Raw genomic sequence first — 17447 nt, 5'->3', positions numbered from 1 at the left:
ATATATAATTAAATTTCTTTTTACTGTTGACTGATTTGTGAAATGAATAATAATTAATTAAGAGGATTTTTGTCCAGATACGAGTTACTTGCAAAGAAAATAACTCTTATTTGCAAACATTTTCACTTATACACTTTGGTTTCCGCACCTCCTTCCCTCGAAATATAAGTAACAAATTCATTTTTTTTTTTTTTTTTCTTAGAATCCTAAATTTTATATTTTGTTATTTATATTGGCGTAAGTAGTCCTTCATCTGCTTTTCCTTCTTTTTCAAAATTATTCAGCGTGTACGGCAAATAATTCTCATTTCTTTCCGAAATAATCACCCTTGCACCTTGTAAAATCGAGGTTGCGATGGTTATCGTATTTGTAGGGAACGTTCGCATATTTCATTGTAATTAATTTTTTTATTCCGTGCTAATAGGTATTTTTTTATGAACTACGAAAGACTCGCGTCATTCCTTAGCGCCCTGTGTAAAACTATAATTTTCATCAATTATGCAAAAAAGTTATGAGAGATAATAGTGAGATATTTGCTGTCAAGGCTAGAGGTACCTTGGATGATAGCGTTCATCAGAATAATTAATCGCAAAATGTAGCAACTTTCATTTTTAGATTTTCCTATGATTATCTTTTGAGCTCATAGAAGTAATTAACAGATAGATATACTCATTGATTTCGTCTTTGTCGATTTCCAAATCCTCTTATTGTAGCAACGAACACTATAATTTCATCACAAAAGATATAAATATGAATAAATAAAATAATAATGCATTACATTTATATATTTGGCATTTCATACATAACTAAAATTAAAAAATGATTATAATATAAAATAATATTTATAAAAATATACAATTAAAACTCCAGTTTTGTGCTAAGTGCGGATTTTTATGTATTTTGTTGTGAAATTTTTTTTTTCCTTTGTACAAATAATTTGAAACTGTAATCGTTAGTTTCTATGTTGTTCCTGAGGTGGCACTGCTTATCGCGTTAGTTTTTAATATTAATTTTTTTAATTTTCTTTATACTGCGAAATATATAAACGAGGGGTGGATTAACACGAGGCCTAAGGGTGACGAAATCCATTACCGCCCCCCCCCCCCACTAAATAGTACTAACTTAAATATAGAGTAACTTAATAGGCCCCTTTAATAATCCCTATATTGAGATTTATAACTTAAATTGGATTATTTAATGAAACTGCACATTTTTAAAAATCACATATAAAAATTTACTCATACAATTATAGAAGAAGCTTTTTGAAAACAAAGAACTAATTCTTTCAATATTACTTTTATTAAAATTCAAAAATAATGAAAATATATAAATTAATATCTATGTTATAATATAATATCTTCATTGTTTAATACGAAGAAGCAGAGCAATATTTTTCAGTCGAAAATCGAAATGGTTAAGATAAATCAAGATATATTTTTATTCGGGCACGCATTCCCGAAATTCTAATATAGAAGGAGCTTGTGAGCTTTTCAATGTATAATCCTCTTTCTATATCTAATAACACAAATTCCGCAGCTAATTTTTATTTTAAGTAAGTATTGTTATTTCAGTAACTGGAAATATTTCTTTAATGCTACAAATAAATGGAATCAAAAAACGAATATATGTTTCAAACGCACATAAGCATTATAAACAATTCAGGGAAAAACTGAAAATTATATTTGAATGGGAGACCCACTCAACTCTGTATATTTCCCATTGTTATATCTCTCTTATTAAATATGAATATGTCACTGTGTATATGTACATGATCCTTAGTCTTTAATAAATAATGGAATTTAAAAAAAAAAATATTTTGTTGCTGAACAAGACAGCTCCATGAATCAATTTTGTGTAATGTTATTTAAGAGTTGTATTTAAAATTGAAAATGCTGTCTTACCATGTAGGAAAAATTAGGAAATACATTTAAAATGAATTGTTCATATAACTTTGGATATTACATTGTCAGACTTATTTTTATATTTTTCCGAAATTTTGATTAATGAGATTGCCAGTTTTTTACAGCAAACCTTTCAATTAATTTAAATTAATTGTAATATAGTTATAATTGTAACTTTACATATGAGCATATTGATTTGTTACTAAAAAAAAGTTTAATTATAAAAAATAATTGTGAATTGTGGTAACATTTAAAAAAAATCCAGGAATTTTTATTGAATTCATTACAGCCTTCTTTCTAGGCCTGAAATACTAAATTGAAAATCGAATGTCCCATGAATCTCATATTTAAAAAGGACTATTAAAATTTTAACAAAACCTGTTAATTTTCTTTTGAAAGTGATACAATCAAGTCAAAATCTATATTCACTTTTTTAAAAATATATTTATTTATTAAAATTTATTAATAAATTTATTAAAATGTATTTGTTTATTTTAAAATATGGTTATGAAAATAAAATAGTAATGAGGTTCTCTTCCTTATTAACACACACCGCATTCGGTCTTTTCTTAATCAATTTGATTTTACCTTTCAGATTTTTAGGATCTATTATGTTGTTGCTTCTCAATCCTCCATTAATATAATTATAGTCAGAGTATGCACATTTTCTTGTTTCTCCTTTATTATTATTGCAAACTTTAATAAATTTGTATTCATATACTTTATCATTTTTATAGAATTTAATTGTCTTTGTTATGCTCATATTACAATCATACTGGAATTCTGGAGGTTTGATTCATTTTCGAATAGTGTAAATAACTGTCACGTAGCTAATATGTGGTATATTATCTCATGTACTAATATAAAATATTGACTCTATGTATAACTTAAAGACAATAAATATAATTAATTTTAAAACATTCAAATTGTAGTTAGGAATTAATTAAAGGAGCATGCAGGGCCCTCTTAGGAACCACGTTTTTTATACGAAGACCCTTCAGGATCTTCAAACATTGATTAAATAAATAATGAACTACCAATTCCCTCTAGTTAAAATTTATCAACTAACAAATGGGACTTTTTTTCCTTTACCTTCTGTGAATTCTCCTAAATTGAAATGGCAGTAGCGAAAGGAGGGCGTCGCGCAGACAAAGGCCAAGTGGAAGAAGGGAACTAGAGGAAGTCGTTAATGCAGAGAGCGGAGGAAGGGAATGAGGTGGAGGTAGCCATTAAATTCTTTCAGAAGACCGCTCTGTTAGGAAGATGTTCCTTCCTGGATTTTTTAAATATTCAATCCTCGGGGTGAGCCCATTGTCGCTCTCACCCCTCGAGGAGTCCTCGTTAAATAAGAAACCAAAAGGGGATGACAAGCAAACTGGAAAATTTTCCTTCTTTCTCTCCCTCCATCTTCTTTGTGCTCTCTTTATCAATATTTCCAGCCTTCCCCCGAACCCTCTTTGTGTCGCCTATTCAGAAAGGCTTCTGATGAATCTCTTACGTCATTAGTGCTGTGCGGGGAGGGGGGTTAAGGATCGTGTTCCGAGGTCTCCAAGTGGAAATGTATTCATTTCTCTGAGTTCTGAGTGAAACAAAGAATTAAATGAGACCTGAAGTATCACATTTTGAAAATAAAACAACGATCTTAAGAAACTTTATAAAGTTCATCTTTTTTTCGTATTACTATAAAAACACCAAACAAGAACTTAATAATAAGAAAGGAATTTTTAATAAATTATAATAATTATTTTACAAATAGTGTGTTCTAGATATTTTTTAAGTACTCGCTATTCTTTATTTTTAAATCACAAAAATTGCTGATTTCTCTATGGTAAAAATCAGAATATTTCATTACTATTTACTTAAAGTTATTTTATGAAATTTCTAGGTAACGATCAGTGGTCAAATACAATTTCGAATTAATATACCTATTAAAAATTAATCCTTGATTTCGTTGATATATATTTGATTGTTTATATCGTATTTTTGAATGGAACTTTATCTCTCCTTGTTATCACTAGTTGGTGATTTAAATTCATTATTTAGAGATAAATATATTTATTTTTAATTAAATGTCTAATATAATGATTACAAAGTTTTTTTAATATATTTTAAATCCGATATTTGTTTTCAATGTATTTGTAAAGTATATCTTGAACATTTTAATAAATAAATAACATTATGGAAGGAACCTACCGAGTGAATAGTTTTTTTTCTCCTGATGGAATAACTGTTCCTGGCCAATCTGATTCACTTCCAGGCTCTCCGAACTCTCGAGGCCTCCGGATTCCAGCCCACCCTCCTTCTCCAAGAGTCCACTTTTTATCTTCGCCTGCCCCGATTTACATTGCTCCAGGAGGCTCCGCTTCCCGTTCGAGGGGATCTGGATTTAAATTGAGAAAATTGTCATTGCCTTGTTAGGAAGTGCCGACATTCCTCTGCGTCCCCCTGCTCACTCGGAATATAATCTTTATTTTACCGCCGGTCTGATAAAAGGAAGAAGAAATATCCCGAAGGATGGAGATTTGTAGCACCTGTCACCTGCCAACTTCCCACTGGTTTCTTTCCCCCCAGTTTTTAGCCTCTTGCTCCGCCATTTCTCCCTTGATACAGAATAAGCGTGATGATGGATATGGGAAGACTCACCGCTTATCTTTCTCAGTCTTTCTTATATATACTCTACATTATTTTAAAATATTTTTATCGTCAATACAATGCCGACTTGGTGTATCTACAAATTTTGTTGCATTTTAACGTAGTTTTGCTTACTCTTCAAAAAGCCAAAAAGGATTGACTGAATATGAGAAGTAACTAACTGACCATAAAAAACTATTAATTGACGAATATCGAAATTATAAATTACCTGCTACCATAAATATTCAGTCATAGTTCAAACACGATTCTCTAAAGATATGTCACATAGGCATCGAACCGACGTTATCAATGTTTGAAATTGACTGATATTGAAAGGATCTAATTTTACTTTTTTCCAATAAATTTCCTTAATCTAATTCGAAATATATAAAAAAATATTTTCTTGAGTTAAAATAATTATTAATAATAATTTACAGTTACATCTATCACAATTGATAATTTAATAGTTTGATGGTTAATATCATAATGAAAAACTTAATTACTTAAATTATTTTGTGTTGTGAAATTTTGTTGTTTTTAAATAAACCCCTAATTTTCCTAAATTAACCCAATATTTATGTTTCATTTTTTTCTTATACTAAATTCCTTCAGCTATCCTTTTCTGATATTATCTTCCTTAAATTCCAATTTATTTTATTAATCTGAAAATATATGCTATGTTGGAAATTTTATTCGTCATAATTTAAACCAATTTTAAATTTTTCACTGAAATATTTTTAAAAATTTATTTTACTTGTTCTCGAGTGAATTTCATTTCTTATACCCAAATTTAATATTTATTATATCTTATGTTTCGTAAATAAGAAGTGTATTTTGACAAACGTATTTTTATAATATTTTTAGTAAAATTAGCAATGATTTTTATAATTTTTTCCAGCAATATTTTAATTATTTTAAGTTAATTTGCCAACTTAAAAAATAATGATTGATTATACTGTTTAGTGTATGACTTTCATAGTAACAACTAATAACTCAAATTAATTCAATATTTATGTTTCATATATATTTTTTAATTACATGTCTATGCAATGGAGTGGGCGTTTATTCATGTAGTCGATAATAATATAAAGAGGATAGCTAAAGGAAGAAATAGTATCTTTTCTTTGTGGTGAACATTAAATCCCAAAGAAAATATTATATACTATTTCTTACTTAAGCTATCTTTTTCTATTATTATCTATTACATGAATGAACGGTCTCTGGCTTGCACCCCTACAATGTATCCCTCAGCTATATTGGGACAATAGAAGACACAATATTCCCATGGGACGGGAAATGTCACCATGATGGGAAGAGGGGGAGGCGTGTCCCATTGTCTCTGCTGGGGGGGTTGTCTGTAACCAAGATGGCCGGTTGTCAACCCTAGCAACATTCTATCCCTTATCAACCGTTAAGATGTTATATAATACATAGAATATTACAGAAATGTAATATAACATTAAGAAAATGTTGATATAAAAGAAAATATTTATTTTCGGCTGATTTCGTTCTGATTTGCTATAGTTTTTAACAATAGTTTTCGGTTTTAAATAAGGATGAAATCTTATTCATTCTAAATTATGGCTGTTGTTTATACTTATATTAATTAAGTATCTACTTATTCATTACCAAGCAAATTTTCCAATAGTATAAACAAACTCTCTTCTGTATCATTTGTTGAACACCTAAAAGGAATGTGTTAAATTATTCATAGTCCGAGATATATTTGATTTTAATGACGTTCGATCAAAACATGATTATAGGAGAGTAACTATTAATAATAATAAAAAAAAGAAGTTGTGAGTTCAGGAAAATAAAAACCAAACAACAAAAATGAGTAGTTATTAGTTAGAACCATAAAAATAACGTTATCACAACCACTATCGTGGCTATTACTACAACTAAAAAGTAGACACTGACTCATTCAACAGGTGTTGAGCGACTTTTAGTAATATCAATTAACTAGAGTATACTAATTAAGGCAATAGGTAGATATTCTTCGAGATCTGTATTTAAAGGTTTTAAGGTTCCCAACTTGATTTTATATAGATATTATAATGTATTATGTTTAGATGATTTTCGTTGTTGTTTTCCCTTCAGCGGTTTTATTCGACGTGATGAATGCAGAAACATTCTGAAAACGATATGTGGAGGTAAAGAAACAGGTACAAATAAAGCGGGTTTTAATTTGGTTTTCTTTAAATTACCAAACGGATATATCCATATTTCTGACATCATGCCTTTTACAAAAATAGTTTTAAAATATGATTTGATTTTTCCAGGGCTGCTGAACAGGATTCGAAGAAATTACTTGTTAATAAGGCAATTCTATCGTATTCCTAATAAATTTGTAAAACAATATAAACAAAATAGATATAAATAAAATATTAAATTTTAGATATTTTATAACAAATAGTTTACTAAAACATAGGAATGATACATATCACTTTAAACTTATGATTTTGAATGTATTGGTGTTTTGGAAAGTTTACATTTCCACAACTCATGCAGTATAGATATACAGGGATGAAGGGTATTGGGTAAAGTATAGATCCGTAACGTTGGGTTGCACATCCATTGCAACGCACAGCGCACCCATCAATCCATAACTGGGCGTGTATGCGATACAATACATTAAAATTTTATATTTTTCGAATAATACTCATCAAAAAACCCAATATGATTCACTTCATATACATTTTTTTTCTTTTTTAATAATTTTTTTCCCTATATATATATATATGTAGGGAAAAAAAATATACCTCCTTCTCGAGCAAAGCCAAATAACAATTCGTTCAATAAACTATTTTTTACCTTGTTTTTCACTCCTTCATACCTCTCCTCTCCGCAACACACGTTTGATCAATGATGTAAATTAACAGAAATTATCAATAAACAGCAATGTATAATTAAAGCAGAAACAAAGCAATTACAGCATAAAACTATAGATACCTTATTTTAATAGTTTTTTAAAAACATATTTAACGAATTGTATATTTGGTTTTTTTAAAATTGCCATTTAAAAATGGTTTTAAAAATATTTTTCAAAATTCAAGGTTTTGGCCATATTAGAGTAGTTCTAAATGAGGCTCACGTTTTACATGTACATTTTAATGAATTTTATTATCTTCTCTTAAGAATTTCTCCTGCTTCATATGTCTAGTAATTATAAATTACTTATTAATCATATTTCGGATTTTCTTGCATAATAAATATGTAAGAAAGCTGATTATAAATTAGACGATAGTTATATTGACATTTATAACATAAAACCATTTCTTATAGGTGAGTTTTAATTTTTAGTCTTACTCAAAAGTATTTTTTTTCAAGTTATAGTTCCGTCAGAACTTTAAATGTATATATGTACATATAATTTGAAATTAAATAAATCATTGATAAGTAGTCGTGGAAGAACGAGCGTTTCCTTGGGGAGGGGATAATTATTAAGAATTTATTCAAACATTTTAAACACATTGTATAGTAACAAAAAAGATAAATAAAAAAATAGGATAAAACAAAAAATATAGATACCAAGTAAGTTAATACATCTGTCACAATATTGTGATAAGAAGTAAAAAAAAACACTGACTGTGGACTACAAATAGAGTGGTCTATAGGGGCTCGGCTAATGACAGTTAATTGCTAGCTTGGTAATTAAAAGACATTAAGCCTCGGGCAGTGACTTGCCAGCTTGTCAAACCCCTGTACCTTACCCGCCTCCTTCACTCACCGGCTCACTCTTATGGTAACAGCTCAGTTTAAAAGCTTATAACGGAACGAGTTACTATGATTGGCGTATCGCGTAAACCTTTTGGTAGAAGGTTGACTGGCATTTGTTTCTAAATATAGGTTCCGAAATGGATTTGATTGCGATTTTAAGACTACTCGAATTATAATTTTTATCGTATCTCTCGTTTCATTATTTATCATTGTAAACAAATTAATAAAATATTATTCTATTAAAGACATCAGCTGAATTGAAATGAACAAGGAAGTTTATCTAAAAGTGGAAAATCTGTTTTTCAGTAGGAGACAGATTAAAAAAAATCAAGAATAACTCACGATTTTACAAAAAAAAATTCCCGTAATGATTTTAGAAAAATGTACTGGCTTTTACTAATGGAAATTCTTTCTAGTTTACTATGCTTTTATTAAGAAATATTCAACTTGAATCGTTTTCATTAATTCGCTTGCAATAAAGGACATGGTGCTTAAAAAAGCACTTAACCATTTTCTATATATTATCTTTTGTTTCTTTTGAGGTATATTTTAACCTCCGTAAACATTAACAAAGACTTAAATAAAACTCTGATACATATAATTGAAAATTGAATGATAGACAATTTATAAAAATATCATAGCAAACCCGAAACGTTATTATGTTCTCATTTCATAAATGATAAAAAGAACTAACATTGCTGAAGCAACTAATCAATTTGTATGCCTTCTTCCAACAAAAACGAATAATATATAATCACACACACACATATAACTTTTTTCTGGCTGTTGGTTCGTGTTTCTGTGACACGATTATTTCTTGATCGAGTTGTTTCTTTTGTTTGTCTTAAATGGTTTTGGTTTCTCGTTCATATAGGATAAGAATTGTACATTTTCTTTGATTTCAGTTTTAATTTTTCTTCTTGAAAAATAATTCAACTCTAACGAATATCTAGGCCCATCAGTGAACGATTTTAGAACAATGGAACCACGTTACAAAATATATATATATATTTATCACAAACTACAAAGGAAAAAGAAGGAGGCTTATTGCAGCGTATCTGTAAAATATGTCTACCACTGCTTTGCCTCAGGAATGCGAGAAATTCCCTTGACCTGGAACTCATTTCATTCTTTGCAGCAATTTAGTTGTTCTCAATGAGTAAGAAAAGAATTTACTTTTAAGCTGAGGAAAATCAATTAGCAAAGCGTGGCTTGTAGATGGCATGAAGCCATAGCATTCCATTCAGTTGGCTCTCTATTGGTAGGAGGTGGGGTATATTGGTAATGACGCAGGGAAATTCATTATATCCCACATTCATTTTTCATATATTCTAAATGATTTAGGAAAAAAAAAAGTTATTTTTGTTGTAAATACATTAAGAATTATATGATATTTATGTATTTACTACTACTATTACGAATTTATGTATTTATTACTAAATTATTTTTGGAACAACTTTAAGAATTATATAATGTTTGAGTTGTTCCAAAAATAATTTATTTTGGTATTATAGATGTATAAGCACTAGCTCTGTTATGTGTCCAGTTTATTTTAAATATTAGAATTTTAAAATATGCATTTTTTATATCTATAATTGTTCGGGTGGCGGTCAAAATGTTACAAAAAGAAATCTATTATGTTTTTTTCTATTACATTTGGACCATATTTCTACTATCATGACATAAGGCCTACTAAAAATCTTGAACTTAACAGGTTTCTACTATCAAGGATTCGGTGAATGTTCTCCATTGATAATTTAATTGTGGTGTGCTCGTGTTTGTCATACATGGACAATAGTAGAAGGATAATAATAGTTATATGCTTCCATGTACAAATTAAGTACTTATGTTCATTCGGATAATACAAATATTTTAATCCGAACATTTCTATAACAAAACAGTCTCTCACAAAACGTATATCGGCAATATAAAATGTTATAAGATAAATAGCATGTACATGTAAATATGAGGAAGAGCTGGATGAGAGATCTCTTAGATTAAGACCTCTAATGAAAATCAGAATTAAATGTTCTCCATCTTATAGCTGTATAGGTCTTAATATTCTCGTGATTTGTTCTACTTTATAATAAAATAAGATCATTCGATTCTAAGCAAAAGTTCATTTCCATTCCTTAAAATTCTAAGGTCTGTGACAAAATTATAAAACAGAAAATGGTCGTGATCGAAATTCTAATGTTAAAGGCCTAATGTTAAATATAAGACACAATTGCATATACCTCTAACCTAATTTGGTCTGACCTGCACATTGAAAACATTTATAGTTATATCGAGTAGAGTATAATTTTAAAATGAGGAAGGGGGGGAATCTATTAACGTCCTCCATAGATAGTTCCATTAATCCATTTAGAACAACACATGTTTTTGTGGAAGAACCATGTCAATATCAAGATGTTTTAAAGCATTTAAGATACTTGATCTATTTTAGTCTTACACCACTAGTCACGCCATTCCTAGATTGTCTTATATTTAGTAAATTTAAGGACTATTTTCGAACTCATATTATTTTCCTCATGGATTTATGTAGGTTAGTGTGTGTGTTTGTAGCGGAGGGATGTAATTTCCTCTGTCTAAATGAGTGGATACATAAAGGCATCTGAGCGAATAATGTTAGCATTAAAGTGAAGAGACCAAAGCGTGAAATGAACTCTACTTGATAACTCTGCTCTGCTAGCGTCGAATCATACGCGGTTAAGTAGCGGAGATAAATGTTAATTTATACACAATCCTGACAGAGGTGGAAGAAGAGTGCCTACCTATCGCTCCCCCTAATTGCCGTTGCTATTCCGGTCCCCTGACGGATAGCCGACGGGAGATAATTGTGACCGGGAGCGTCAAACAGTGCATCGGCTCATTTCCTCCAGCCACCCGCCCTGCTATACGTCTTCATTCCCGAGGAAATTTGGCGGTTGACTCGTCGTTTGTCAGCCTCGGCGTGGTATTGTGATGCCAAGCAAACAGTTAATTATCTGTGTAGTTCGGGAAGAAGTCTGCCCCCGCTCGGCAAGGGCCATTGCTGCTCTAGGAACGCGGCCAACTCGTGTACTCTTGAGTTTGTTCACTAGCCTTTAACAAATTAGTTTAATAAGTCAGGGCAGAGTTTGAAGAGTGTTTCGTTTGTCGCCTTCCTTTGACTAGTCCTGTACATAATTTTCTATTTTTAACTCTTTTTTTTCTCCCCTCACGTATTTAAAATACGTGTCCAAGAGTTTGTATAAGCGATTCCAAGATTTATTACTTTAAACACCGGTTTGTAATTTTGTCAGCATCAACATATCAATAGGAAACATCCAGTATATACTACCATCAAAATTTCTCTCCTGAAAAGTTGCTGCAAGAAAGTATTACAACTTTACAATTGTTTTGACCAAATTTCCCAACTCACTTGAGGTCTGGTGAATATTCTCGGCAATTAGATACTTTATCAAACATTTTTAAACTGAACTATTTAAATAAACTTAAATATATTTTTTCAATTTCTTGAGACAGGTAATTATTTATTAAATAAATCAAAAATTGTATCCTTATATAGTCTCAACACTTTTTATTACATCAATAATCCAACGTTGGCCATCCTCAAGGGGAGTCTTCAATATAAATTCTCACCTCACATTAAAATTTGTTTTGCAGGCTATTCTGCCCAGGTCTTTAATTATAAGTTAAAACCCTATTTTTTTAATTAAAAATCATAAATATCTAAAACACAAAATCACTGTAGTTATAGTTTATAGATATAAATAGTTTGTGTATATGGTAGTGATTTTGTGGATAATTCGAAAATTAGAAGTTTTAGATATTTATAGTTTTTAATAAAAAAATAGGGTTTTAACTTATAATTAAACCTGGGCAGAATAGCCTGCAAAACAAATTTTAATGTAAGGTGAGAATTCATATTGAAAATTGTCCTTGAGGATGGCCGAAATGGCCGAAACGTTGGACTGTTGATGAAATAAAAAGTGTTGAGATTATATAAGGATACAATTTTTGATTTATTTAATATTTAAATAAAGTTTACCATGTAAGGAATTTTAAGTATTAAAAAAAAAAAAAAAAAAAAAAAAAATGAGTAATCTTTTACCCATCATATTTCCTAACTTCCCAAATTTTCAAATTATTGGTGGGTATGACATTTCCCATTCTCCCTCTTTAACTCTCCTCACTGTCTCAATTAAGGGAAATATTTAACAGTCATAAAGATATTCATTCATACCTCCTTCATCTACTCTTCGGGCCCAGGGCTCCGAAATCCATATAGGACCTCCTTAACTTATGTGATTGATCTTGTAAATGTTTAACTTTTTTGTAAAGTAATATTTCTTTTAAAATATTATATTTAATAATGACTTCAACAATGATATTGATTATTTCTCTTGATAACAAAAAAATAAATAATCTGGAGGCGTGCTCTGTTCCTCAACTAGGTTAAATACAAAAAAAAAATCTTATGAAGTTACGATCTTTGTTCAATGAAAAACAAAGGTTGGAAAAGAAATTTTTTTTTGTCCTAGGAGTAAATTCAATTTGCAATTGTTTCTTAGATTTAAAATATTAGTTTACTCTAGTGTTGTACCAAGTTCAATATTTTAAGAATCATTATAATGCTATAATTTTTTTTAAATATTTCATATACAATTAAAATTAAAAATAGAAATTAATTAACTTTTTTTTTTTTATGATTCCTATGTTTTGGCTTCTCATTGAACATCAGCACTACACAGTCGAATCGAACAACAAGGTTCGCTCATATCTTGAAGTAAACATTTTGACAGTGACAAGTTCAAGATTCTGGGATTCAACATGTGCTCAATCCATTATCCATCCGTGCTTAATAAAACTTATTATAATAAACCTTTAAAATACATCTTAGAAAATATAAAAACCATTATAAAGTTTAATAGTATAGAAATAGAACAATTAAAATATTTTAAATAAAATATTTATGGATTCTTAAAGAAATATTGCTACTAAATAAATTTAGCTGGGGTATATAGATTTATCATTATATAAATATTCATCATAAAAATTACAAAAATGTATAATATTAATTAATACAATTTAAATTATGATTCAAATATGAATATAGACCATAATAGTCATATTACAATACTAAGCACTAACGTCAACTCGTCTGTCAATCAAAAGATGCGGGTTTCAGAATAGAACCTCATCTCTGTCACTAAAACATTTGAATGGCTGTTTATCAGGGGCGTTACTCCACTAATGTGTAGGGGAAGGGAGATGGGGCAGATAAAACTATGTATTTATTCGTTACTCATTTAACTTATGTCAAGTGTACTGTAGGAAGATTCTAAAGGAAAACCTCAAGTGTATAACTAACCAGTCAATGTTTCGCCAATCCATAATCAACAGAATGGAATAATATCATAAAAATTCTATCCTGATGTAGCACATCTCACTTCAACAGCCTAAAAATAGACTAATCAATTAGTGAGATTTTACACTAGAATAAAAAATGTACTTTTAGACAGTCGATGTAAGATGTATCATCTCAGTTCTACATTTATGTAATCTTGTTTTTTTTTCGTTTCAAATGATGATGGGCTCAGGGATCCTCAGGTCGATTGTGTAAATATTGTATACTAGAGTGTAAATGTGACTAGAAACTATATTATTTTATCATTATGTTATTTTATTTATTTATTTTTCATGCAGATAGTTTGATTATGTCCATTTTGTTTATTCTTCTTTTTGTATATATTTTAAGAGAGTTTTTTTATTATTTTTTTTATTTTATTTTAGTATGTATGAGATCATTCATCACTATTACATATTGCCCACAACTGTGTGGCAGATTGTAATATCCATCAATAAATAAAAAGTATTATTGATTAAAAAAAAAAAATAATAATTACTGGTATTTGTAAAATATTAACCCTAATTTTTTAACTAATAAGTTGTTAATTAGCATTTATTTAATTTTTAAAATTTAGGATTTCTTAAGGTTCGATGGTAACTAACCAATTTTTTTTTCCAGGTCTGGTTCCAGAACGCCCGTGCTAAGTGGCGGCGGATGGTGCTCAAGCAAGAGGGAGGAAATGGAAAGGACAAACTGGGAGAAGGGCCGGGGAGCCTGGAGGGGTATCACCACAGCCTAGGGCCACACGGGAGCCCCTACCTGAGTCCTTCGCCCCTGGAGTGCAGCTCCTGAGCCCAGGGGCACGACCTCTTGTCTGCCATTCTCCACTTCCAGGCGGTCGGTCAACTCTTCAGTCCCTAAGACGGGTTTGAAGCAATGTAGTACTCATGAACTTCGGTGTGGTTAACTAGACAGAATAAAAAGTGCGACTTCACCCTCACGATAAGCGACATATGATTTCTCAAAAAAGAATCATAATAATTCCAAGAAAGTAACATATATCTGTCCTCATATTGTTATTTCTGAATTATTTCTAAACAATATCATATTATACTGTAAAAGTAAACAAAATATAACATTTTTTTTATTTTACTTCATTGAAACTTTGTAATAAAGCAAACAAATTTACATTATTTATTTAAATGTTATTTATTTATTTATTTTTTTATTTTCTTTGACATGAATGAAGAAAAAAAGAAAGTATTAAATATTAAAAAATAGAAATTTAGTGTGTTTAACACTTCTAGGAGTGTTTCAGAAATATGGATTAAATAAAATTATGTTCACACTGACTAGTTAAGTTACAAAAATTGTAAAAGAATAACGTTCTTAAATCGTTTCACGTTTATTTCAAAATAAAGTAAAGTAAACAAATTTACAATTTTAGCCACTGATGATAAACAAAACCGAAAATATCTTGTTCAATTTATTTTTCTGTTTCTGTTTGATTACAGGGAGAAATGTTATAATATTTCTTTTTAAATATATATGATGAAACTTGGAATTCATTTAATAATTTTATGTTCATATTATTGATATGTAAACGTCCCAAATAAATACACGTTTTATTTAAAATGACTGTCAGATGATATTTCTCATCTAATATATGTAATAATGAGCACAATGAATTGAAAATAAGGTTATATCCATAAATTATTAATTAACAAATATTAGTTAATTTTAATGTAGACATAAGGACACGACGAAAATGGAGCACTCTTGATACACTGGTCTGAATATATATCGAAATTTCATCATAAGGATGTAAAAATATTAAACCTTATAGCATTCCTGAGTGTTATCTTTCTTTCAAATAAATATTTGAATATGTTTGGAACCAGATTGGAGTGTACCACTACTAACTAAACAACCAATTAATTCAATGATAAAAATTAATGTTATTATTCATGAATAATTTATAAAATCATTATGTTGTTTCCAAAGAAAATTTTATTGATATAAATCAACGATTTGATAGATATATTCTTCAAATCATGACTAGCGACACGTTTGTACTGATAAAGATGTAGAATCGAGTAAATTTAATTTACTCGATCAGATACTACGAAAAGAAAAAAAACAATGATTTTGTACATTGGGTTATACCCGTATAAATACTATTTTGGGTAGATCTGAAAAAATAAATGTAATTTACTGTACAGTATAACTTATAGCTTTGTGTATTATTACGTACCTTGTCTATTTCCTATTAGAGGTTGTATTGGAAGTAAGAGAGTTTTGTTATGTTTCTAGATTTAAAGTCCGTGTGTGCAATGGTATGGTTAGTTTTGACTATTCGAAAACATTAATTTGTAACTGTAAAAATGTCACTAACGGAACAGAATAGTGACAGAAGAACAATACTTGTAAAATGAACATCTTGCAATTTTGATTATATAGGTTGGGGAAAAATAAATCCATTATTTTAATGTGAAATTCAAAACTTTATCTAACATATTTTGGATTGTCCAATTTGGGTCAAATATGCACAGTTTTGTTCAATAATTTGTTGCCTTATTAAAGATAATTCCTTATCTTATAATAAGCTTGATAATTCCTCCCTCATAGAAGTATTCGCCCCTATTGTCGAACTCTAGTAACCGATTTTCACAGTCTCCTCTTGATGCCAATTTTTTATCAACAAGAAACTTTGCAATGTAAAAAAAAGATGATAATTGCTTGGTGTGAGGTCCTGACTATATGGTGGATGCATCAAAACTTCCCAACCAAGCTCCCGTAGTTTCGGGTGAATCACTATGGATGTGTGTGGCCAATTCTTGCCGTTTCTGGTCAATCGCTAGCTTCAAATTAAGTATTTGGCCATATGGAAGCTACTCATGATAAATGATTCTTTGCCAGTCCCACCAAATGCAGGACCTTCCTGGCCGTTAGTCCTGGTTTGGCCACCGTTTGAGCTGCTTCACCGCGCTTTGACCACGATCGTTTTCGCACAATGTTGTCGTATGTAATCCATTTCTCATCCCGTCTCCACCCGTTTAAGAAATTGGTCGATTTCATTCCGTTTGGGCAAGGTTTCGCAGATGGAAATTTGATCCATCGTGTTTTTTGGTGTGGCGCCCAAACTTCAAGCTTCTTTTTGAACCCAACTTTGTGCAAATGGTTTAAAACTGTTTTGTAGTCGATCTTTAGCTCCCAGGCGATGCTAAGACTACTAACATCCCGGTGAACATCGGTTATTTCTGTGATTTTATTGACGTTTTCGATGACGGGCCTGCCAGTGCGAGGTGCATCTTTAACAGCAAAAACACCTGAACGGAATCAACGAAACAAAAAAAGCTGTTTAAGTATCGAGACTATTAACACCATTCACAATTTCAGCCACCTGGCTTGCATTTTCGTCTATATCAAAGAAAACCTCTAAATTGTATCAAATTTTCTCTTTGTTGACTTTCATCTTTAACATCCTGTAACACGCAACTGAATGGACCGAAAAAAAAATAACAGCAAGTGAGTGATGTCACCAATATTTAGTGTGAAATGTCACCTTGACAACGAACATAAATCTGAAATAGTTTGATCGATAATTTACAAAAAATGGATTTCTTTTTCCCAAACCTATTTATCATGTCTAAATATAAGCTGTTAAATTTCATTTTATTGATCTTTATTTTTTTTTGTCACGGTCTTCAAAGTCAAGAAAAAAGGCCATGTGATTGAGAAAAAAAAATGTGATAATCTATTTATTTCTTAAACTACCCAGATATTTCTCTAGGTGAGCTTTTATGTATATGATGTGATGTGTATGATGTAAATATTTATACATATAAAGATTAAATATA

The 17447-nt window shown here is 30.0% G+C and overlaps 1 protein-coding gene across 3 annotated transcripts in view; it reads left to right on the top strand.

Moving 5' to 3' along the window:
- LOC106683076 (protein apterous) overlaps positions 1-17109 on the top strand; it is a 170965-nt gene extending 153856 nt beyond the window's left edge. For all 3 annotated transcript variants that reach the window (XM_014424303.3, XM_014424301.3, XM_014424302.3), the window contains one exon: positions 14266-17109. In XM_014424303.3, the coding sequence (XP_014279789.1) occupies positions 14266-14439 (174 nt within the window). In that variant the 3' untranslated portion in view covers positions 14440-17109. The remainder of the gene's footprint in view (positions 1-14265) is intronic.
- The last annotated feature ends 338 nt before the right edge of the window (positions 17110-17447 follow it).

Source organism: Halyomorpha halys, unplaced genomic scaffold (assembly GCF_000696795.3).
Source record: "Halyomorpha halys isolate HHAL.00 unplaced genomic scaffold, Hhal_1.1 Scaffold462.1, whole genome shotgun sequence".
NCBI classification, from domain to species: domain Eukaryota; kingdom Metazoa; phylum Arthropoda; class Insecta; order Hemiptera; family Pentatomidae; genus Halyomorpha; species Halyomorpha halys.
Note: the sequence above shows the minus strand (reverse complement) of the source record. Positions and strands in the feature narration are given on the sequence as shown.